A 26,295-nucleotide genomic window follows, 5' to 3' on the forward strand; every position below is an offset into this window, starting at 1 on the left:
TATTGAAAATTACTAAAGAATAAAGATATAGAATAATTTATAACTTTACCAGTAGAAGCGACGCTCCTACTGAAACCAACATTATAAACACGAATGCAAATAAAAAAATAAAGTTTTATTTTATGTGTGCAAGCCTTAGCAGCTATATATGAGGATAATACCTTTAGATTAAAAAATGCCCTATTTTTGAAATCCTAAGTATATTTATCATATAACAAATTGATAGAAAATACAGACGTCTGAATAAGTTGATGACTAATATATGTCTCTACTCGATTCATTTATTATTGTAAACATTGTTAACAAAATTAAAATATAATTTAATATATTTTAGAAATACTAACAGACATATTGACTGGAACATTGGTTTAGTAATAAATTATTACTATGCTACAACCAAAACATTATTGCATGGGCAGCTTATAATCTATCACAGGCAATAGACAAAAGTCCAATAGATAATGTTGAAGAAGACGAACAGAAGTGGAAAGAGAACCCTGGAGCGCTTGTCGATCCAGGTGGCGATCTCCTGCGGAGTCATGGTGGTCCAGGTGTGGTGCTTGGGCGGCTCGTCGGAGCCCTCGCTGGCGGGCGGCCGCCGCCCGCCCGAGATCAGCTCGTCGTAGCTCTGGGTCGTGATCGTTGGTAGGTTTAACGCTGATGGGAAGCTCTGCAATGTGATTTTTGAGGTTAATGTAGGTTAGTTTAGGACGTGACTGGAATAACTTATATTGCTTCGTTTACTTTACGCTACGTGAACGCTAATAAATAGTAAATAACAGCGAATAGAGTAACATATGTTCCTTTGTGCACATTACGATGTGTAATGAGTTGGTAACGATAATAATTATTTAATAACAGCTAATAAATGAAATATATAAGAATAAATAAGAGCCTTAATCATTATGACAACCAATTATTGCCGCAACTATTTTAGTGTAACAATATTTTTTCATATCGAGAGTTATTAATTATAAACAAATCCATAACCTTCCATCACTAGCAAAAGCTGCATGAAACAGAAAAACACTCTATGATAATCGTTTCCTTTCGACCATCGATCATAAATGAAGGTGAAGGTTTGAAGGTGGTAGAACCCTTTGTGGTTCGACTCCGGCGGCACCACCGCCACACCTATTTCTACCTAATAACTGCAGTGTTAGGTGCTGCTGTGTTCCGGTTTGAAGGGTGTGGTAAGGGAGAAAGACTTTTCCGAGGCATTCCAGCTTAGTACTCAGGGGTAGCGGCGCATCTGTGGCCGACCTCAGGTAGGAATATCTAATCCTATCTGGGGTTTATTACAGATGTCCATGGGAGGCAGTAGCCACTTACCATCAGGTGGACTGCATGCTCGTCTGCTACTCTTATATTATAAAAAAAATGAACACTTCAAAAAACATTAAATTGTATCCGTAAAAAAAACTATTCATTGTCATGTCTAAAGTGATAATTTAGGTTACTTATATTACGAAGCTACTGAATTTAATAATACTAACATGTACAGTCAGGTAGTTATTATATCCGGGGCCAGCGGGATCTGAGCTGGTTTCTTGATTCAATGAGGAGCAGGAACGAGACTTGGTGAGCTGAGGAGACGACTCTTGCAACTCTTTCTGTAGCTCCTTGCGAGCCAGGCGCGGCGTGAGCGTGCTCTTCAAGATGTACTTGCTGTTAACCTTCTTCAAGCTTACCGCTTTCCTTAAATTATAGAATATTTTCATAACATTATTTGGTAAACAATTAACGCAACGAACAACGAATAAAACTAACGTCTAATAACTTCAATAGCAATAATTACTTCTTAACAATTGAGGTCGTAAGCATATAAAAGTTATAACAAAGTATTTTCAATGAACCTGAAGATAGATTTTGAAGCCTATTTTCACTACATATAAGATTAGATTAGGATTACAAAAAGTAACATGGACAAATGTCCAAATTCGGTTAAAATTTGACATATCTACATAGAACAAGTGTCGTATACTTTTCGTTTAGTCATATAACTTTAATAGATAACTATAATAGTCAGATTGTTGGTAATAATATAATATTGAAACAAGATTAACTTACTTCCTACGCCAGATGGTGTTTACAAAGGCGAATTCCACTAAAGCTGAGAAGATAAACCCAGTACAGCCCAAGAACCATATCTCGCTGGCTTTGATATAAGATACTTTTGGTAGAGTCTTTGCTTGCGAAGACGCAAGTGTAATGAAAGATAACATGGTACTGGTTCCTGAAATTAAATAAACGGATTAACTTAGTAGAGCAGGCACATATTTGCTTAACAGTTCTAAGTATTATCTCGAGTTAAACAGTTGACAGAGATGAGTAAGTATTACGTTATATTCATGTTCTCGGGTTTATTGTTGTTAAATACTTTGAAATACCACTCCTGTGGCTGTGGCTATTATACCGATGGAACATGCAGAAAGCTAAAAAAAAAAAAAATTACATAGAATACCACCTTGTCTAATTTGTAACTTTCTTTAATCTACATTACTATGAAGTGGTGGAGTAAACTTAATTCATTATAGGCTATCCATGCCCAGCAGTGGGATGTTAAAATGTTTTTAGTAGTTCTGAGTCTGTTATGAGTCTGAGTATATCTGTAAACCTTTGCTTGAAGTGTAACGTGGCACTCCTTTTATATAGAAATGTAGTAAATTGTAAAATTACCTAATGTAATTCTAGGAGCTGATGCGTCAGCTTGCAACCAGAACGTAACCCACGATGTGGCAACAATCATCATGGAAGGTATGAAGTAATCCATCAAGTAATAACCGACCTCCCGACCGAGTTTAAACGTAAACTTAAGGGCACTGTAGTTTCCAGCTAGAACAATAAATTATCACAGTTAGTTTTTATATCTTTTTGTTAATTTATCTCATAAGACGTCACAAACATACATAAACGACATTACATCTACCTCCTCCGAGGCGCATATTGACGATGTCCCCACGTACTACTGACTCGTTTGTCCAGTAATCAATTAGGGAATACTCGGTTAGGTGCAATTCAGAAGATAATCGCACAGGATTATCTCTTTCCCACATAAGCCGTAGAATAGAGGCGTTGTACTTCCCTGAAAATTACGATATGAATTAAATTGATATCGATATTAATGGAAACACATTGAAAAATATAATTAACCTTTACAATTATTACAAAAGTGTAAAATATTCAAACTGATTACGACTGATTGTACAAAGATCATTTTAAAACTGCTGACTATGCAATGCAACACTGTCTCTAGTTTAATTACTGTTTATTGTAGTATCAACGTTGGATTGAGAGATTACTAAATGGTATTTGCATTTATTTTATTGTAATTTTAAAGGTGTAATTTAAAGCGTTTGTGGCTACTCACAGCTTTCTAAGTTCATTGAACACGTCTGATCGTCAAATGGGAATTTCTGCAGATTCATCCAGCAATAAAGCACGGCTTGCATTCGACGACTGAACAACACCTCCCCATCAGGAGCTATAGAAATAAGGACATCCTTGCTATCCGTGCCCATGAGACTAGAGGACTGTTCGTTAGACATGTACAAATGCGGAACCCAAATTCGTTGTCGTAAATCACTCTCTCCAATAATTTTCGTACGTTCTGGGGAATACAGTGTGTACGCTAGCCGTGGGTCAGTCCATCGTAATTGTAGAAGGAAATGCAATTTGAAATTCTGAAAAAGAAAAACAAGAGTAAATGAGAATTCAATATAATTTTCATGCGACTTTGTTAAGAATGAGTACTTGAATTAATTTAAACCTAATAAGTAGATGCTTTGTGCACGATAGATGTGGAAAATATATTAAACTAGGCAAATAGGAATGAACTTCGAGGGATCAATTAAAAATTGTCCTTTTTCATTACTTCGTGTAAATGATGTAGCGTGCGGATCACAAGTAGGGAAGACAAAGGCAACCACTGACCAAAGCAGTAAGAGCTCTACCCTCAACTTAACCTTCGTGTTTTATTTTCAAATATTAGTCTATTTACCAAATCGTGTGCTTCAGCTGGCTGTATAAAGTACACGTAGGCGCTGGCATGCACGTACACGACGTCAGCGGTCTGGTAGGTGGGCAGCAGCAGGCGGTCGTAGCGGCACTCGTTCGCGAGCCGCGAGAGGAACTCCGACTGCGTGTAACTGTCGCCTTTCTCGAGGGACGGACATTCTAGAGCTGCACTTTGTCTGTAAAATGAGGTGTTTTACAATGTAGAAGTAGCAAACATGTAGTCCGCCTAAGATATTGCAGGAGAGACAGTGAGTTAATACAGAGGTCACGCAAGGGGATGTGACAATCACCGGTGCCATGCTGGTGACGGGCGGCGGTCGCCGCTCGTATGGCGGTTGTCGTCTATTGACATATTTAATCAAACCCGGACAGGATCAAAAATCTTTCTGAGATTCTCTGCTAATCCCGAATACTAACTTGGAAAACCTCGTTAAAGTACCTATATCGTACACTTACTACACTTCAACTGACAACAGCAGCATTTAATATTGCTGTAATAAGGCAAAAGTACATATGACGATGGTGTTGACTATAACTCCGAAGGGTTAGTGGTTATAGTGCATCTGTAAAGACTTTTGAGTTTCCACACATTCAGGTTCATGCATATCCTAAAATAAGCATAGGCAAAATTTTTAAGCGTAGACTGACCAGCTTATAAAATAGGTAACTTAATAATATTAAAGTACATTAATGACTGCTATAATTTAATTAGTAAAATTTACTACAATAATAGAATTACTTGTTAGAATTATATCTGTGATGTTATTTCCGGCAAAGAAAAAATCTAAAGAAATAGATTTCCTGAATCGAAACATCAACTAAATTAAACGTTACGTAATATTAATTGTAACTACTTAAACTAAAGTAAATGTTAACTGCAACTAAATTAAAATATTCTAGTGTGTTTTCCTTTTCCGATATAGAAAACAAAAAATCTAACATAAATCTAAAACCTTTCACCTTTTTATTACGCTTTTAATAAACATAACCATTGCGATTGAAGTAATTTTATACTTCAATAACAGTGAATGATAAAAAATATAATTATATTCATTAACAATATAAATAGAGTTATATCGTATAATTGTAATTTCAATAAAGTTTCACGTGAATTACTTATTAACTATTGTTTTCAATTACAAGTGTGACATGATCGATTTTCATATTAAAACATTTTAGATAGAGATATGCATATCTTAGTCACAACACACGTAAAATCAATTTGTTATTGAAATTAAAATGTAGAAAATAAATAACACGCTAGCAGTGAAATGCATTGTGTAAAATAAATAGGAAGTAACAAAACAACCACGTGATGTCGCAGTAAGTAATTACGTAATTACATTTATAGTATAAGCCTTACTTTCAATAACAATATCTACTTTGATGTTTACAGAATGGCGTTATTTCAGGTTAATATATGGATCCATGAGACAGCAAGGTCGATATAGGAGCTACTAACGACACCAATGCTAATATTTGTGGTACGTACCTGATAACATTATGAACCAATTCGCTGAGATATCAGAAGATTTGCTCTTAGATTAAACGCTAAGCCGCGGCCTATGGGCACGTTAAATAACTTTTACCTACATCCTACATTGCTATCAAAATTGAACAAGCATTAACTTTGTCTATATTAGCCATAGCAGATGTAGATAAATGCCTTATTACCTTATTAAGTCAATAGTAAAAGAAAATAATGTGGTAAGATTATTGAACTAATTAATATGACAATCTTGCTATCAAAATAATATATCAAAATAGTTAACAAGAATGGGAAAAAATATTATGGGTAGGTACCCATCAGTAGGTACCATTTCTGGGTGCTTAAATTGTTAATAATAGGTACTACTTAAAGGACCTAATAAACTCTTATATTTTTTTTTCAACTACGGAAAGAAAGGCTAATGTTACGTCATAGGCGTCGTACGAAATATCATACTTTTTTTCTATCTGCTAGATGTTCCGCTAATTCTCAAAATTTAAGCCGAGGGCTCTGGGATGTTGTACTTTTATAGATATTCGATTATAGATAGACGTTGCACAAGGCACTCGAGACCGGCGTGATCTCTGTACCTTTGGTTCTATGATTTATTCCTGAATAGATAGATAGCACATTGAAGATAATTTGTAGTCTCAGCAAATAGAGCAGATATCGCTACTATTTACTCACTGTTACTCACATCATTTATCCCAATTAAATTATGTATGTGTAGTGTTAATCTACATAAACTTTTTACGACCGAATTACGGAGAAGTGTTATATTTATAAGTCATAAGTCAGCCGTAAAAATGTAGTCATGGTATAATTACGATGATTCATTTTAAAGTAAATTTTGGCTACTAGTTTAAGTGCATGCAATAAAATACTTTAGTAAGATATTTTTTTTTAAAAATAAGATATTTTTCTTATAGAATGTAACACGAGGATACAGCCATCTTATTGGCTTAAGATTATTGCAATTCCGAGAAATCTGTCATCAATAAAATTCCAAATATAATGTATATAAAGTCTGCCACAGATCCATTGTTATTCCTATAGATTATAGATACTTTGCGTTTCTTGTAAAGGACCACATCTTACTAATCAGAGCGGGTAAGGTGGCGTTAGTTTTAATGACGTCGAACCATGAAGGGAAAATATAGTTACCTTTATTAGAATTTTCAAATTAAGTAGTACAGTCTGTGTTTTAAAAATAATTATTTCGATTCGATAACTTTAATTAATGTTTTATTATATAATGTTTTATTACATAAGTTCAACCGAATTTCGATGGTGATAGAGTTCCATTACATTAGATTTATCGTACTTTCCCGTACTTGAAAGGTAAGGTCATATTGACTGTGGTCGAGTTAGTTTTTTTGGTGAAGGGCTGCAAGAACACTATAATTGCTAAAAACAATGTTAACTTTTTTATAACATTGATAGAGTGGCAAACAAATGGTAAGTGGTGACTACCGCTCATAGACATGAAACTAATTCCACATAAGATAGGTTCTACCTGATATTGATCAGAGATGTACCACTACTAAAGATACGGTACGGACGGTAAATGAGTAACTCAGCGGGCATCCATACCGTTCACCTGAAACGCAACAACTGTTTCACGCTAGAAATGGGTGTGGAGGGAGGCACCTCCAGAACGAACAATACAAAATTCGTTCAAAAATATACATATTTACTACATAAAACTTAAAACAAAAAACGCTAGAAATACTTAGGTGTGGTGGTAGTGGGCTCATCCAAGACAAAGTATGCTGTTTCATCCACCTTTTAAACGGTTCGCATTAGTTCGTTCAAAAATATTCATTTTTGCTACATAAAGCCTCCAAATTTTCCCGAGACATCATTCGGGTGATTATCTAGAGTGGCAATTGTTATGTCAAAAGCTACATATTTGCATACTGGTAAATGCCGATTGTTTAGTGATCACGTGTTTCCCTATCGCAGTCATTTTAACTATTATTGTAATGATTTGTAACAATTAGGTACATATTATAATGAGTAGTTTATTTTTTTGAACATTACAATAATTATTATGACTATCTCGTGTTATGCTTATTAACCAGAGATTAAAACAGTAGGTATATTACTAATAATTCGCGTAGCTCGGGACCATAATAGAGCTACGCTTTCGGCATAGAACTTTTAGGTTTGCGAACAATAAGAGGTAAATCGCCGATTGTGTGGGTAATGAGTATAGTTGAATAACTTTGATGTGGATAAATTTATTTCAATTGTAATGATCATAAATAATTGCATCATAATAGTTGTCAATCCATTATTGTCCTACTGTCTAGCATGAGTCGGGGCACGGGTAGAACCGGGACATTTTCTTAGATAGGTTATGCGTTTACCACGCTTGCTAACTCTCGCTGAATTTCACACACTTTTTAACATTTCTTTTTTTAAGTAGTTATTAAATTATACGTTTTCTAATGATATTTTCTTTCATCGTTAATGAAATTGCTCATTAATTTCCGTGCCTGGGGCTCGATTCTAGGACCCTTTGGTTGACTGGTAGAGGTCAAACTACTAGGCTGTCACTGCTTAACCATAATAGATAGACACTTGAAATTTTACAGAGTATTTATAAAAGTAGCCGCTAACAACAACAAATATTAAAAATAAAGAAGTTGAAAAAAATGTGCTATTTCTCGAAAAAAAAAATCGCTTTATGTTTTGAACCGTAATACTCGTATGTAGACAGTTCAAATTTCACAATGTACTTACTTTAGTAGCTGCTATAATAAAAAATACTAAAAATAACAAAAATATGAAAATGTTGGTGGTACGGAACCCTTAATGTGCGAGTTAGACTTGCACGTGGCCAATTATTAAGATTTACTTTTAAATACTGATATTTTCAGTTATTATTTATCACGCAATACAAACTTATCGTTATGGCCAGCCGTTATTCTTAAATGACTTTATTTACGTGCTTAGGCATTCATGCTATTTCAAATGTTAACACGTTCTGTTACAAGCCTTAACTTAAAAAAGTAATTATATACCTACTTAAGTATTTTTAATAACAATGCGTTTTATGTTCATTACAGTTGCGCATTTTTAAACTAGATGTTGTTAATTTAAGTACTTAAATGTAAGTACATTGTAGAGTAGATCCCTTTGAGTTTCGACTCCGGCGGCACCATCGCCACATATATTTCTACCTCATAACAACAGTGTTAAGCGCTGCTGTGTTCTCGTAAAAGCCTGTGCCCGAACTCAGGTAAGGATATCTTATCCTATCTGGGGTTGATTACGGATGTCCACAGGCGGCACTAGGCATTTACCATCAGGTGGACTGCATGCTCTTCTGCTACTCCTATAACCAACTCCATTAAATTTAAATTATACAAGACAAGAAAAGATAGTAAGTTATTACCTGGGATTTCTCAGTTTTCTATTTAACAAACGAGCTTGCTATCCTTAATGTCACTGGCGCCTATATAAGGCTATATAAATCTATAAACCAACTCCATAAAGAACTAGGGTTCTACTTGAAATCGTTGACAGATGCGTTTCTCCTGTAAACTAACATAGTATCTTGTAGTTAAGTCAGTCGGCTCCCACAGGTTTCTACCGAAACTGCTTCACGCCAAACAAAGTGGAGCCTTGGTACCTCCACGAACAAACGACACTGATTCTTCCATTTCACCATAATATATCTACTTTAAGATGTGTTGAAGTCTATTAATCCGAATATGTCAGTATGGACTATGTCCTTAACAATGACGATGATCAATGACGACACAAATTAGGTTTGTAGGGTCATTAATTTTCACATTTTATGGACTAATCTATCTTAATCTGATTAAAAAGCAAATTTACTTTACAACGCATCGTTCGTTATAAAACATAAAGACGTACCGACACGTTGCTTTGCGGCCTGATTACCTATGTGAAAGCAAACAATTTGATGGAACTTGAAAATCTTTTATTCTTATTACTTAACGTTCTTAAAACATTTTAAACACAATCGAGATTGTTAATAAGTAGGTATAATGTAAGTTATTAAGAGTTCTAATAAACATTTCTTTTTTATAATAGCAGTGTTAAATGTTGCTGCGCACTGAGTAGAGGCACTTATAAAAGGCGTTCCAACTTAGTCCTCAGAGACTAAGTTAGAACGCCTTTACTTATTACCATTATTATTACTAATTGGACTGCACACTCGTTTGTTACTTCTAAAATGAAAAAAATACCTACATCAACAATATTTATTATTATTTATAGTGATGATTTCCGAAGTTCTTAGCGTAATAGGTAGGTATATGCTTCACACTATGCCTATGTAGGTGTGGATAAATTTGAGAAACATTTTCCTTCCTAAATAGGGGAAGGTTGCTTTAGTCGTACCAGCGCCTAAATCGTACCACAGCAATATCTAGCCTCCTATGTACAAAAAGCGAGCTCTGGTGCTTCAAACGTATGCTAGTTAGTTATGTGAGTAAACAAAAATAACAGGGCACCATGTCAGCACCATACATTTTAAAATATTTTACAAAACAAGTTTTGTCGATGTTTTTACTAAAAAATTAAGTTCATTCGTAAGCAATTTCAAGGGAAATGCAATTGTTAAGTTAATTTCTGTGATCTTTTTCTATTTTTGACACATTCGACATATTATTCATTTAGTTATAATAAAATGGTAAAAATGTTAAAGGTTATGTCAGTAATATTATTTTCAAATTTTGATGTTTTGTTGCTTAAGTCGTACCAATAAGGAATTCTTAATGATTCACATTCTTTGTATTTTTCAGCTAAATATTTTATGTTTTCTCTATAAGATACGAGTACTTGCAAGCAGGAGGTTAGGATTGAAGGAAAGCTTTATGGTCACTTAGAAATGTGAAATTGGGATTTAATAAACATGAAGTAAATACATGTAGCAGCAAATTTCGGCACCTGTTAAATCAATCCCGGTTATAATACAATGTAAGCGTTTACATATGGTTTTGAAATCTTTTAAAGTTATCGCACAAAATGGAAAACACCAATGGGTGCAATTACCAGTGGTATTACTTTAGGTACGACTTAGGCTATGGGTGGTACGAATGTACTTTTTGGGAAAACGTTGAAATCACTATTTAAACAAAATATTTTTATTTTGATTTAAATATTTTATGACACTTTAATAACTAAAGATTAATAAATTTACGCAAAAGATTGTCTTTCATATAAATTATCCTAAATAATACAGCATTTTCCCTTAGGGGGTACGACTTGAGCAACCTTCCCCTATGTAGATAAGATTCTGTTCATCCTGTCATATAGGTAACTGTACCCTTACCATGAGTTTTTACGTTTGGACAAACATGACTGTTTTGGTATTTGTTTACGTATTTGCCCATATAATTTCCAATCAGCGCTCCTAGCGGATTGTATCAGAACTATAGTGACAGTAACGTAATATTAAATGTCTTAATTGACAAAATTGCGCTTTATGTTTTGTCTCTCTATTTTGCTAACATGTGAGGTAGACAAAAAGACTTGAGCACTTACTTATTGTTACGTTTACTCAGTCTACTGAAGCAAACGGAACAGAATAATGGATTGAGTAAACGTAATGTAAAATTGTGGGTTGTTTTGAAAACTCATGGCAAGGGTAGGTACTGATCTGATATTGCCTTCATACATGTCATAGCAGTCAGTTACAGTAATGTACGTAATATCTCCATATTGTCACATACACACCTATCTTCGATATGACCTTATTGTGAATGGAGCACGGACAAGGCGGCCTACTATGAGTGTAGGATTTTAAAGTTCCGACTAATGAAGTAGTTGTAATCAAACTGACAAAAGAAATTAACATTGGGTGACAGACATAAATGTGCCTAAAATAAATACAACTTCCGTTTTGAGATGCCCAGTTGAAATAGGTTCACAGTTTATTTAACTATGTAGTATTTTGCTTGTAGTCACTTTAACTCCAAAAAAAGTGGCGTGTTTCTCTAATCTACGTTCCTGACATATACATTTTTAGGATTCCGTACTCAAAGGGTAAAAATGAAACCCAATTAAAACTAGGCTAGCTTTAGATGTCTGTCCGTCTGTCATAAGGCTCTATCTCTAGAACCGTAATAGATAGACACTTGTGGTCGCTATAATAACAAATACTTATAAATCTTCAAAATAAAGCGGAGTCGCCATACAAGAAAACGCTATTTATCAACCTTTTCAGTAACACACAGACAGTTCAAATTTATACAATTCATTCACTTCATTGGCTGCTATGAAAACACTAACAATTAAAAAAAAAGAATTAAGTGGTACCCTGTGTGTGTTCGACTCGCATTTGGTAAATTATCTTGTATCAGTACCTACCTACTAGCTAGCCTATAGTTGATTCATATTTAGGTGTCCAAAATGTAAACAAAGAAATGTCATTGTCAAAATGCGATTACAGGTATTGCAAACCCTAACAAATTAATAAGAAACGAAAGCTTTCACAAACTCAACAAAAGCAAAAAATTAATAACTGCACACAATTTAAAAAAAAAACCCGCTATGAAAACTAGAAAACATTCGAGTTGGACCACGAAAATGAATAATATTAACTATGAAACTTAAAAATGGCGGCACAGAAAATGTTTTGGATCCCGATCGTGTTACCATTATCACAATTTATTTTTCAACCATAAATTTTGTTTTTTATTATTATTACTGTATGAAATGAAATTGAGTTAATATACATATTAGAAAATGCGAATTGATTTTAATTTATTTAGATAATTACTTTATTGTCGTTATATTAATTTAATATGGTCAAAAATAAGAAGCTACCATTTGAAACATATTTTCTTGATAGGTCACCTTTGCTTACATTTTGTACACCTAATTATGAAACGGACTATAGTGTGCTAGTATGATGCCGGCCTTATAAATATTTAACAATATTATGTTCACTCAATGGAATGAATATCGTTATCCCCATAGATTGAAATCGTCCTTAATGAGAACTCCTATAAAAACGATTATTATTGTATAATTAAGATGGTTTGCTTTTGATAGTCTCGAAATACTGCAGCGGGTATTAAGGTATCGCGTGTTTCTAATTAGCTCGTAACTCTACGATAGAATGCCTAGCTCCAGCCTTGACACCGATATTGCATAGGAAACAGCTTTTCAATTTTATGGAGCATATGCTTTAAATTGTGCATTATTTAATGTAAAAAAATAAAAATGAGGTTTTATTTAAAAATCCCGTGTAGACTTGCATAATGCGTCTAAATGGTAAATTATTTTTCAACATCGCATCATATTAATAACATAGAAAAGTTTTAGTATGCTGTGTAACTTTGTAAAACTCCAAAAAGGTGTTTACTTACCTACTTTGATATCACAGACTGACGTTTCATTTCGATTTATTCATATTCGGTATACTTATAACTTTAGCAAGCTTACCAAACTTGCTCCGCGAATGGAATTATTTATTGTAAATTATACCTTTCCTCAAAATCATTTACATATGTTTATAATATAAGCGTCTTTTAATATATTATAATAAATGTGTGTAGCTACTTAGTTCTTGGAATAAACTTGTATGTAAATGTTCCTTACTGTTAGTAAGGTTACGAGACTACAGCAGTTGCCAGCGCACGCGCACAGATCTGCATCAGAATAGTGTTCTAACTACACGTCTCCTACATTGTTAATACACGTTGCAAACACAGCCTTCATTTTCACTGTTTATTCGTATAATCTATTTATATGGGTTGAAGCGCGTAAAATAAGCGAGAAAAATAAAGCTAATTGCTTGTCGTAAAAAAATGCAGTTAAATTACTCAACTTTGCATGCGATAATGTTGCACCATCATTATATGCGGGTTTTGAACTTAGCCATACTAAGGTACGGTTGTAAGCTTTAGTTATATCTACTTGGGGCAATTTGAATATCATTGTCTGTCTCCGTTCTGACACTCCGAGGGTTACGGGTTCGACGGGTCCTAGGTATTTGTGTCTATGTATGTGTCACCCATACCCATAATGTAGTAAAAATCTTAGTGTGGAGCTAAGAGTGTTAAAACAGATATGTATACAGCTAAACTACTCGTGTCCCTTTCTGGCTATAATACATAACCTAATATAATGAGTTTCTCTAAACAATCTCGGTGACAGGCTTGGAGGTAAAATTTGACAAACTTCTGACATAAAATAATCAAAAGCCTATTAAATATGTACCTACGAAAAACATTATATAAAATCATACGTGACCGGTAGGTAGTTCCAGTGAGCACGCGGCAGAGACAGGCGCTTGTAGCATAACGTTTTTTCTTAACGTTATAATTTCCGCTATTCACCTTCCAAAATCCGCCAGAAGGAACTTCGTTCCAAAAACACTGGGATCAATTGCACAATAAATTCTCCGAAACTCGGAGATGTCAATAAAAACTTGCAATCGAGTGATAGACAGTTTTTATTAAACGTTCGCGCCAATACAAAAAACTATTCAGTCTTTCTTAAAAAGTTACATTTTAGAACATAACGATTGATTTATTTAATGAATATAAAGATAGACTAGTATTGCCTGTCCTAATAAATCAACAGGTACACATTTGAACACTATCATTAAAGTAGTAATTGCGGATAACTATTCGCAAGCGATGTTCGGTTTGCCTTGACCCTGCCCGCAGGCGCCGCGATCATGTGACCAGCCTAAGGACTTATCCAAATGTCACTGTGATCTTGGCTCTCCTAATCATTTCCCAGTTTTAAGACTACCGGTCGCACAAATCATGATTTACAACATTATGTACACGTAAACAACAAACATTTAAAGAACGCTCTACATGCAACGTTATAAATGATGAAATTACCTGTTTAATAATTTAGTAGGTATACCTACTCAAGTGATAATTTTCTAACAATTAACTTCAAAAAACCATAAATTTCTGTAATAATACTGCAATATCCTAACGTTGTTTTACAAATGACAAGGAAGATTACATTTTAGGGGTTATTGAAAAAAAGTATTAATAAAAGGAACTTAGCGTGCAATTAAGCTTCAGGGAATTATATTGAGACTGTTATGTTCTGTCTATATCTTGTGACTGCACTGGTGACACCAATTAGTTAAATTACTCACAATGAAAGGTCAATACTTTGTATCTCATTACACCACATTAATTGAGGTGAAGCGTTTTAATAGACTGTAATCGTTTTTGTTTTATGAAGACATTATATCACTAACACATTTACAAGTTTGTAGTAAGTAGTTATGGTATAATATTCTTATGTGTGTAATTGGAAACATGTTCAAGTTTAAAGAAATGTATAAAATGAATCTGTCGATAATTAACATAGGCATAAAAAAGAAAATCATGGAATAAACTTGTTCTACTGTTTCCATGATTATACTAGTAATACAGTATATTACACATCTTAAATTAATGATCTATTAAGCCTATTGATTATGACTATTACCTACTAGTTAGTGGCTTTTCATTCACACTTATTTACTTAAAGGGTAGCTACGCTAAATAATTGGTACCAGTTGTATTGTTGCATAGTTGCAGCTCATCCTTATCAAAGACACTAAAATCGATTTGGAAAAAACATGTTCGCTGCTAATCCCTGTATCTTTTCCGACCATTTAACTGGGGAATGGTGTGATAGATCATATTTCAATTCAGAGCGAAGTCCGAGGTGCAGACACAGTGACACGTATAAAAACATTGCTGCCACAAACTTTATAAGCCTATTTGATTTATTAACTAAAAATAAAAAAATAAAACTTGCGTTTAATCATACCCTTTGTCGCTGTTTCGACACTACACTATGAATCAATGTCACTTGATTAAATGTTGTATTCCAGATGTAGTTATAGAACATTTTATGAAAAACGCGGAATTAGAAGGCAATGTTACGCGCAAGGCGACCACACGGTTTAATGGACCGTGTCAGCGGAGACGTTCTTGCAACTTTTTATACAGAAAATAGGTAGTTGCCATGAATAGAAATGCTTGCTTTAGTACTAGACTAGCCACGGAACACGTTTCTAAGTTACGTTGAATTGTATCTAGCTCATGTCGTTACTATTTTCATATTGCAAGTAATAAAATGTACTTAATTAGACTTGCGTTAATCATTCATTATAGAGTCAATATCGCAATCGCATAATATAGATATATAAACTGATGTAGTTGGTATTGTAAAGCCCTTTTGCGAGATTCTAACAACCAATTCTCGCCTCGATAGTGTAGCTGTATACACTTGAACTTAACGAGAAATTGCCATTGCATTGACGTTTCATCCACATCCAATCAACTCTCTCCAAAACTACTTGGCGGTATTAAAAATAATGGTTTTACTAAACTACTTCTATGCCACAATTACAACTAGGTATTTGTAATTGTTTTAGTGCTGAGAAGCGTTCATAATATACTGTATTGATCACGATCACGTTCTTACGGTCGTCGGTCATTGGTAGGTAACTGCGTCACTGTAGAAAATGCAACAACAATCCGGCATTGCATCTACAGAAATCGGACGCTTTCCTTATGAAGAAATTAATGTATATGTATATTTATATATTAATGTATATGTATGTGTAGTATTTGAGATTGAAGTTAAGTACATTAAATAATTTGGCGTTGGCAAATTTTCCGTTTAAATAGATCATGTTAGAAGGAACACTTCGTGACTCTACATAGGTACTATGTGCCGAGGACAGTGGCCTTAAACTTTATTAAGCTATTGCATAGCTTTTATCGCGGGCTTTGAGCGCGGCGACCGAATCGAGAAATTCCGTAACGAAAATTAATAACACCTTTGTTGGATATACAGTCTCCAGGCAACCGAGTTGTTGACTGTCAATAGAAAAATATGGATATAATTGAATAAAATATTATTTTACATTCCTTATTATTTTATTTGATAACCTTAATTCGTCAACTTGAACACAGATGGCAGTAATACACATTTTTTTTTATATTTTAGAATGTTCAGTCTTGCTTGGAGTTATGAAATGTCAACTGATATTTGCAATGTCTTATATAATGGAGATATGATAAAATAGTGGATAAAGATGTATTAATGTAAATGTTGATGAAAATGGAAGAATATATTGTATTTCTGGAATTCCTTCTGAGCGTTTTCATAGCATAAAAAATGCTATGCAATAGCTTTACCGCGGCAGTCTCCGAGTGCCACACTTTTTTTTTTATTTTATTTTAATAATAACCACTCTACTATTTTTTTCCATGCAGGAACCACACCAAAGTTCTATAACGTTCAATGAGTGGTCACTAGCCACGATGGCAACTTGTAACAACTATAGAGACAATTAGTTTGTTAAATATTTCGCAAACCATAAGTAGCTACATTATAATATATTAAATGTGTGAAAACGAGGCCAAAAATGGTGTGCTTTAATTAAAGCAGCGTCACCACAATCTATTTCCGTCTCAGAATATCAATATTTCGTAATGTACACAAATTAATATGGGGGACCCCAAGTCAGTCTTTAGAAGTGAAGCATTTGGTGTAATACTTATGACACCTCAGAGGCATAGCAAGCCGGGGGCAGAGGGGAAATCCACCGCAGATGGCAAAATCAGGCTTTTTCGTAGGTATTACCTATATAATGCCATAATGTATATTTTATATTATATGAAGAGATTTAAAATTTAATTTCCACCCATGAACGGTACTTTAAGGTGCGGCAAAAATTTTGCGGACGACCATTTCTGCGGGCAAATATCGTAAAGGTTAGACGTACATTTCTTTGACTCTGTACACATTTTAGAGACTGGTCAATGACGAACCTTTTTTCTTTTCGAGGACTATTTCTGGCCCCATTATGCTCTATTATGTGACTATTTTAGGCCCCAGGCGCTGTGTTCCGGTAGTTTCGGGACCAGAATAGGGCTGCGGTATCCCTTGTCGTAAGAGGTCCCTTGTTGTTGTCCCTGTCGTAAGAGGCGACTAAAAGGGGGCTTCCGGGGTTGCGGGCGGTAAGAGTGGGAGCTTGAACCGCCCGGTAAGCGACCCCGGGTAGGGCGGCGGTATGTGTGGTCGCACCAGATGGTGTGGAGAGCGTCAAGCTCACCTGGACAGAGCCCGACGGGGCAACGCTTTATCAATTGCCTATTTAAAGCAATCATTAGTAATTACAAATTATAACGGGAAAAAACATGAAAACGGGAAAATACGTAAGTTTCATGCTAAATATTATTTTTACAAAAGTGTTACATACAAATAACTCGTAATGCAAAAATATGTTTTTCAAGTACGAGTATATTCGTAGAGGTTGACTGGACACAAGAGACAACCGTTTATTGTGTGCTTCGTTGAGTTATGAGGCTCCGTTGATCACTGTAATTAACAGCTTAGTGTACCTTACGAAAGATAATCTGTTAAACTCAAGGAGAAATTAATTCTTAGATCATGTCTGAGGAATTTTAAAATGTTCATAAGACAAGAGTGAATGACACTTATCCGTTGTTCGCACATGCCTAAGTACTAATTAATATAAAATTATCCGTAGGTAAGTTACATACGGTCCCTGTAGTTCCAGGACCAGAATAGGGCTACGGTTTCTCCTGTCTGTCGTAAGAGGCGAATAAAAGGGGCTTCCGGGGTTGCGGGTCGTAAGAGTGGGAGCTCGAACCGCCCGGACAGCGACCCCGGGAAGGACGGCGGTATGTGTGGTCGCATTCCGTTGTACACACCAGACGGTGTGGCGAGCGTCACGCTCAGCTGGGAGGAGCCCGATGGGGCAACGCGCTAAGAGGACTCCGGTTGCGTTCCTCTGAAGATCCCGGAGTCCTCTACGCAGCGCAGAGGACGGCCACCGGGGGGGTTTTAGTGCGGTAAGAATCCCACATAACCCCGTGCCGCTCCCACGGCACAGGGTACCTTTTGAAGGTTTCCCCCTCGTAACAAAAAAAAATAAAAAAAAATAAAGGTAAGTTACATACATACAGAAGTTGGTGAGATTATTAAAATACCTACTTGGAAGTAATACACTAGGTACACTTAAGAAGTTAGGTACGTAGCCAACTTTAAGTAAGTATAAGTGCTATAAGCATAATAAGAATACCCAATATTTAAATAGGTACATTTGAAACGGCAGCGTTATTAGAAGTATGATATCACACATTTAATAAGTATGTTAATTAGTAGGGTAGTTATCGTGACTGTATAATTATTACAACAAAAAGATAAATAAGGCTCTACGCGACACAAATCATGCACTTTTCCTATAGTGGAGCGAAACAAAACACTGGACAAAAACAGCAACTATTGACGAAGGTCGCATTACTTTACTTAGATGTTCTCTGGCTAGTGGGTCGATTAGGGATTTCAATGAATTTTGTTTTTTAATGACGGGTTATACACCCGTCCCGGTTATACACACCCTAGAAATAGTATGATTCAACGGATTCACTGATGTAAACTAAACACTATACTACTAGGGAAATATGAATAGCTGCGACCTAGACAAAATTCAAATCTAGGTTGTTTCATTGTTATAGCACACTTAAGATTGATAAGGCAACAAATGCTCATTGGAAATTACGTATAATAATGTCAATACAATATAATTAGAAATGTCTCAGTTATTCAATAAATACTCGATTGTCCCGATAAGAAATGTTGAGAAATACAAAAAAAAAACATACCTACGACGCCGAGTTTTTTTGTGGAAATTATAATTATTATTATGACCTATACCTACATTTAATATAACTTTAATACAACCAACCACACTCTGTCTATAGATTTAAAAATGCATTATTAAAACCTTAATGGAGTCAATAGCTAATTTTTATAGTTTATATTGTTTTTGTATGTAATTTATTTCTCCTCCTCGAAAGAAAATCAATCCTAATCTTCTTTTTAATGAACATTTTTGTACGTAACAAATATAGTTGAAATCAAAGTATAACACGTTAATATTGAAGGTAAAGCAACAGTGAAACATAACAAGACAAATATTTTCAAACAAGAACATGAAAATGTCGGTGTACCTATTACTTTGCTGCTCACTTCATAATGGTACAGGATCCCTAGTATAGTTTTCATCATTTATTAATAACAAGCTGATTTTTCGTGAGTAGCTTCGTTTCGACAAGACGCCCAACATTTTTCCTTACAGCAATGTTGGTAAATGGTAGCTTGATGGGGCAGCAAGGATAAAATATGTTGACCGGACGAATTCTAAAAATTTATTACTAACCAAATTTTTCTTTGTTAATTATCAAGATAATTATTTAAATAACGTGAAAAAATATTTGTCCTACAAAATATAAGGTTTTTATTAAGGCGTCCCCCCTCTCCAACATGTATCATAAACAAGGTCATGAAAAATAATTACTAACCAGCTGATTTTTTTTTTATTGGCTGTCTACCATTTACATAGTCTACCATGCACATTGTCCTACAAATTGCATGGTATGTCATCTCGGACCTACGCTGAAAAGATGTTAATTCCGCAGGATTATTTTTTTTATTAGTAACTGTAGGACAAAGGTATCACGTGATAGGATAATATAATTTTTATCTAAATAAAACAATGTCCTACAAAAAAAAGGGTAACTTTTATTAATCCTACAAGATTTGTAATTTAACTATAATATAATATAAATAAACTATAAAACTGGCGGACTGGAATAACGTACTTCGCAATTTGTAGGACAATGTGGGTAGTAAGCTGTGTAAATGTTAGACAGCTAATAAAAAAAAAATCAGCTGGTTAGTAATTATTTTTCATGACCTTGTTTATGATACATGTTGGAGAGGGGGGACGCCTTAAAAAAACCTTATATTTTGTAGGACAAATATTTTTTCACGTTATTTAGATAATTGTCTCGATAATTAATAAAAAAAAATTCGGTTAGTAATAAATTTTTAGAATTCGTCCGGTCAACATATTTTATCCCTATTATTTTAGTTATAAACCACAATCGAGAACTTTCGTACGAGAATTTGTTGGGCGTCTCATTGAAACGAAGCTATTCTGGAACACTCAGCTTGATACTAATTATTTTTACATTAAGTATTAGTACTACAACTTTTAAGTGTAGGTCCGAGATGACATACCATGTAATTTGTAGGACAATGTGCATGGTAGACTATGTAAATGGTAGACAGCCAATAAAAAAAAAATCAGCTGGTTAGTAATTATTTTTCATGGCCTTGTTTATGATACATGTTGGAGAGGGGGGACGCCTTAATAAAAACCTTATATTTTGTAGGACAAATATTTTTTCACGTTATTTAAATAATTATCTTGATAATTAACAAAGAAAAATTTGGTTAGTAATAAATTTTTAGAATTCGTCCGGTCAACATATTTTATCCTTGCTGCCCCATCAAGCTACCATTTACCAACATTGCTGTAAGGAAAAATGTTGGGCGTCTTGTCGAAACGAAGCTACTCACGAAAAATCAGCTTGTTATTAATAAATGATGAAAACTATACTAGGGATCCTGTACTATAAGCTTGAAGTTCATATAAAATAATCTTTAAAATACTAAAATAACTGTATACCTAATTCGCTCTAATTATGTGATAAATAAGAATTTAGTCACGCCATTGAGTTAAAGTCGGGGAGGTAACCCGAGTTATTAGAATTTGAGACTGGCTGATAAGTTATGCACAAAATAATTCATGTGCACATTACTAATCTATGGTGCATATATTATACGTCTTTTTGCTATTTGACTCCTTAACTTGAAATCCATATTTTTTATTTGAATAACTACGAGAACAAAACAATTCGTAGGCGGATAAAATATTACGTATGTGCACAGCGTATAATCGAGGTCTTCAATCGATCAGCCACACATTAACGGTCGTCTACAGCCCATTGTTCTATTTTATGAATTACTCTAATATTATTTTGACAACACCTGCGCATTCGCTTTTTAAATATATACGTAAAATATGTAAACATTCTTTAAAATTCGATGTTTATACCGGATATAATATAAAAAAACTATAGATTATAAGAAAATACATTGCAACATAAATTACATACACGCATGTGTTTTTTTTTTATTTTGTTGTGTCAATAATATCAGTACCTAAGGGTCAAAATTTTCTAATGGAACTGAATTTGTTACAAACTCTAATATAAAAACATGGTCAAATACTCAATAAACTTGTTCTATAATTATGCGATCGAAATAAAAAATAAATTACATTGCACTTACAATGTTTTCTGTCCTTGCACACAATTCAACAATATTAATATACACCACAATAATGTTTTTAAAATCATGATTAAACAATTAACATCACAACGTAGATTCGACCCTCACAATCCGCGGGCCGACCGCTTAGCTTGATCGGCTCTTTGCTACTGCACTCAGTGAGAAAATTATTTTTCGTTCACCGAAGATAAAGCCTGCGCTAACGCCGGATTTCTGTAGACAAGCTGAGCTTTTAAATACAGGACGAGCAAATTAACGTTTGCGAAATGCAAACGAGCTCGATGGTATCCTTACCTCTAGTCTACGTGCGTCAGAGCATACGTGGACCACCGATATCTTAAGTCTACAGTCTTTGCTAAAACCAAATTACACAGGTATTGAGAAGATTATGAACACACAAAGAAGTGTTTAAATTTCCATTTATTTGAATTATTGGCTTACATATCTTTAACGGCATGGGGCTGCATACAATTTACTGAATACGTAACAAAATTTAAATCTTGCAATAAATTCGTTAATCTTTCAAAATGCCTTTCAGTGTACGGTAGAGCAGCTTCGATAAAGCTATTTAAAGAAGGAATTCTTAACGAACCATTTATTATTTCTGGAAGTAGTATGTTGAATACGAATTGCGCTGCATGACATGTCTTATTATTTGTATTCCATTCCACAGCAAACTTTAATAAAGACTCTTTTTGTGTATGATTTATTTCTTTAAGCGTTTCAGAAAGTTTATCACTGCCATGTTTTAAGACCTCATTCACAATTTTAAGTACGTGCAAAGGCCTTTCCATACGTATTGCTAATTTTAGTGCTTTAACCATTTTTTTGTCATGTAATAAGTTCATTAACTCCTGTTCTTGCAAAATTTGTTCTTCCCTTTCTTTAGCCATTTTTTGTTTTCGTTCTACTGAAACATCTTTTAGCGCTACTAATTTAGAATCAGAACCGCCTGTAAATATCACAGATTCATTTTTATTCATAGCCAATGACCACACTTTTCCGTCGTGATTGTCTAAAGACATTTTACACTCCGAAGTTTTTATATTCCAAAGTTTAAGGAGACCATCAGCACCACTTGATATTATTTGTTGTCCTTTGGATAGAAACTCTATTTTTAAGACGGAACTTTCGTGGCCCTCAAAAGTTTTTAAGCAGCTCAAATCAGCTATAGACCAAAGTTTCAAGGAGCTATCCGCTGAGGACGTCAATACTACTTGGTCTACTGGTGAAAATCTTACGCACCATATTCCTCTTCTATGTCCTTTTAGAACACCCAATAAAGTGAGATCGTCAGACCAAAGTTTTGCTGTTTTGTCTTGTGATCCTGTGGCAATAATTTTGTCATTTGGCGATACCGCTACGCAATTTATATCCATATTATGAGCTAACTCTGTGCCATTCAATTTGATTTTCTGTTCAGGTTCGGTATCCTTAGGAACAGACCAAACTTTTAAACAATTATCTTGACTAACAGAAGCAAAGAAATTACTTGAAGTTTGAGATGCAAATATAGAACCCACTGATCCTGTATGCCTGGCTCCAACTCCCACACAAATTATTTTATTATCAGTCTCCTGTAGCCAAATACGTACAGTGTTGTCTTTGCTGGACGAAACAAACATCTCTGGTTTGGTAGGAAATGCAGCTAGTGCTAAAACTATGTCAGTATGACCTTTAATTAGATTACAATTCATACTTCCTATCTCATAACATTTTAGATCATGACTGTTTGTAGCCACAACAATATGAGTTTCATCTGTACCTATAAATATTATATCAAGAACTTCATCAGTGAAACCCACCATTTGTTTAAGATTATTAAATGTTTCTAAATCATGAATAATTATATTGTGGTCTACTGTGACAACAGACAACAAATTTCTGGCTTCATTGAATAATAAATGTGTAACTGACAAACCACCTTCTTCGGCGGCCGGAGAAACCAGGCTGTTCGTTTGCTCGTACATAAGTCTACTTGATTGTACGTTCCATACTTTGACAATTCCCTTTTCACCAGCACAAGCAACATAAATTCCCTCAGTTTCGACTTTCTTCTTGAAATTCGGTATTTTAAAAGATGGTGGTAACAGCCACATACTCTCAATACTTTCATACACAGGCAAAACACGTAAAGCTTTACTTTCATCAATTTTCCACAGTATCAGTACTCTATCTCTTCCTGAGCTCACCATGTAATCTCCATCAGGAGTAAATTGCAAAGAAGTAATTTTACTAAAATGTCCTGAATATAACAATAACTCTTTCCCTGTCTTCGAGTTCCATGATCTAATTTTTGTATCATCTGCTGCACCAAAAATTAATTCTTTTGAAGAATCCGTGTGATATTTAAGAACAGTAAATACACCCATTGCTCCGCGTAAACTACTTGTACATGTATAATGAGTTAAATCCCATAACCTAATATTGCCGTCACTACCTCCTGATGCAATATTTGTATCATCTGAGTCAAACGCTAATATTGCTACTGCTCCTTTGTGTCCTGATCTCCATGTTTTCTGCAGTTCTCCAGTTTCTTTATCCCATAACTTTATCAATCCACTTTTATGTGCAGTGATAACTATTTTATTATTGTGGGATAGTTTAAATGTGTAGATTTGATCATTATCTTCTTTGTCATCTAAACTATCCCCAATAGTGAGTTTATTGCAAAAAGTGTTAATGTCAACAATCTTAATGACGTCATTACATTGGCAGAGGAAATGACTACCATCTGAAGTCCATTCAATATTTCCACCAGTATAGTAAGCTTCAAATTCAGCAGTTTTTTCATATCTGCAACAAGTAAGCATAAACATGATAAATAGCTAATTTATGATAAAAATGTCCCTAATTGGAGGCTGACTCCAATGTTTTGTAAATTTGAAAAATGTTTATGTTGTTGTTTTGCATAATCATTTCTAAGTGAACATTCATAAATCTTTCAGCTATGCAGGTTTTCTCACGATGTTTTCCTTCACCGCTTAGCAAGTGATAATTAATTTCTAATATGCACATAACTTTGCAAAAAATCAGAGGTGCGTGCTTGGGATTTGAACCTCGGACCCCTCGATCGAGAGACAAAGTTTCTTAATCACTAGGCTATCACTGCCTATATATGAAGCATATAGAACCAGTATAGTTCAACCGTGGAGATAACACCGCAACACTTTAGTGTGAAGCATTTCTTGCAAGTGGTGGAAGGGTCAGGATGCCAGATGACTTAAATATATTATGAGGCAACAATCTTAATCTCTTGTAGAACAACACATTGCATAAATAATTGCACAACTCATATAAGTTAAGTTTCCTGGAGTCTCTTTAAAATTAAACAGTGTTTATGTTTTAACAACTTTTGAATAAATGAAGTTAAAATATTAAAAATACAGTTATAAATTAAATACAATAATATTAAAAATTGAGTTATATATACAACCACAGTACAGTTGTCTAACTTGGTCTATATTCAAATTTTAAAAAAAAATGTATTAAGCTATATCTTTAACAGAAAAATGAATTTTGGAGTTGTGCAGATATTCTTGCAAAGCAGCGACATGTATGAACGGCTACAGATCAGACACTTTTTCTATGTGAAGTTGATTACATATGAGCATTGGGCAGCAGTGACCACATATCATTTGTAAATGATTGTTTGCCGATTTAATCTTATGAAAGATAAGGAAAGGGAAAATTTACTTCAAGACCTTCAGCTTATCACATATATTAAGGCATGCATTTACATTGGTTACATGCGTGATAAGTGTACTCATCAACATAGTTATGGTGGATTTTTGAAATTATGTAATTCAGATCATTAGCACTGATATAAATAAAACAGGAAACCTACACTAAGCTCATTTTACCATATTCACTCAATAGAAAACTTACCAAATTATGGAACTCTAAAGCACACATGACTATGATTCTTCATAACCTTAAATTGAAATAAATCTTCCTAAAATTCAGTTATCATTCAATAAATGTAATTAAGAAATCTACCAAAATTTGACATACAAGTATAAAAAAGACCAGAATTTCGTAAAGGAGTGAAGAACGATCTTAAACTGTTTCTTTTGGTGTTTGTTGTCATAAAATTAAGTGTAATCATAAAGTTCACAATACTTACACTTCCTTGAGAAGACTAGTCATGTTTATAATCAACGAGATAGATAAACTTTAAAGTTGTTCTATAATAATAATTTCATTATTTATATCCACTATGAAATAAAACAAATTTATTTATAATATAATAACCAAAAATATAAGTGACATGTGCTCAACTTACAAATTCGTAACTAACAAGTTGTCACTGACTGACTGTCTTTCTGACGTTATAGTGTTGTGTTACGATGTTATTATATCGACTCCTGTCACTCATATCAATGTTAGCACTACCAACCGATATAGGGACTTCCCTCATCTGCTGTTGTATATAAATACGGAAAGTTGGGTATAGCTATCGCCAAATTGCTAGTCCGCTCTGAAGTTGTTGCGAGCAGGGGTAGTCATACAATTTGTTGTGGCGACGCGATTCAGTTCTATATTCAGAGCGGACTAGCAGTTTTACGCGGACCAAAGAGTGTAGTAACCTATGACGCGGACTA

At 34.4% G+C, this 26,295-nt stretch overlaps 2 protein-coding genes across 3 annotated transcripts; both read right to left on the reverse strand.

Annotated features, from left to right (window-relative positions):
• Window positions 1-230: 230 nt before the first annotated feature.
• Window positions 231-22,095, reverse strand: LOC140744341 (pH-sensitive chloride channel 2). 2 transcript variants are annotated; one of them, XM_073075906.1, is made up of 8 exons: window positions 21,692-22,095; window positions 4,001-4,193; window positions 3,371-3,683; window positions 2,930-3,085; window positions 2,680-2,835; window positions 2,071-2,236; window positions 1,497-1,698; window positions 231-670 (listed from the first exon to the last, which is right to left on the reverse strand). In XM_073075906.1, the coding sequence occupies exons 1-8, from the start codon at window positions 21,757-21,759 to the stop codon at window positions 431-433; spliced, it is 1,494 nt and encodes a 497-aa protein (XP_072932007.1). In that variant the 5' UTR covers window positions 21,760-22,095; the 3' UTR covers window positions 231-430. The 2 variants fall into 2 exon arrangements, with proteins under 2 accessions (XP_072932007.1, XP_072932006.1); XM_073075905.1 differs by having other exon boundaries at window positions 2,924-3,085; window positions 21,692-22,081.
• Window positions 22,093-26,001, reverse strand: LOC140744340 (transducin beta-like protein 3). Its single transcript, XM_073075904.1, has 2 exons — window positions 25,818-26,001; window positions 22,093-24,487 (listed from the first exon to the last, which is right to left on the reverse strand). Exons 1-2 carry the CDS (start codon window positions 25,838-25,840, stop codon window positions 22,129-22,131), a joined length of 2,382 nt encoding a protein of 793 aa, XP_072932005.1. The 5' UTR covers window positions 25,841-26,001; the 3' UTR covers window positions 22,093-22,128.
• Window positions 26,002-26,295: the final 294 nt, after the last annotated feature.

This window comes from Epargyreus clarus, unplaced genomic scaffold (genome assembly GCF_041222505.1).
Source record: "Epargyreus clarus isolate Ecla_fem2 unplaced genomic scaffold, WU_Ecla_fem_2.2 ptg000008l, whole genome shotgun sequence".
Taxonomy (NCBI): domain Eukaryota; kingdom Metazoa; phylum Arthropoda; class Insecta; order Lepidoptera; family Hesperiidae; genus Epargyreus; species Epargyreus clarus.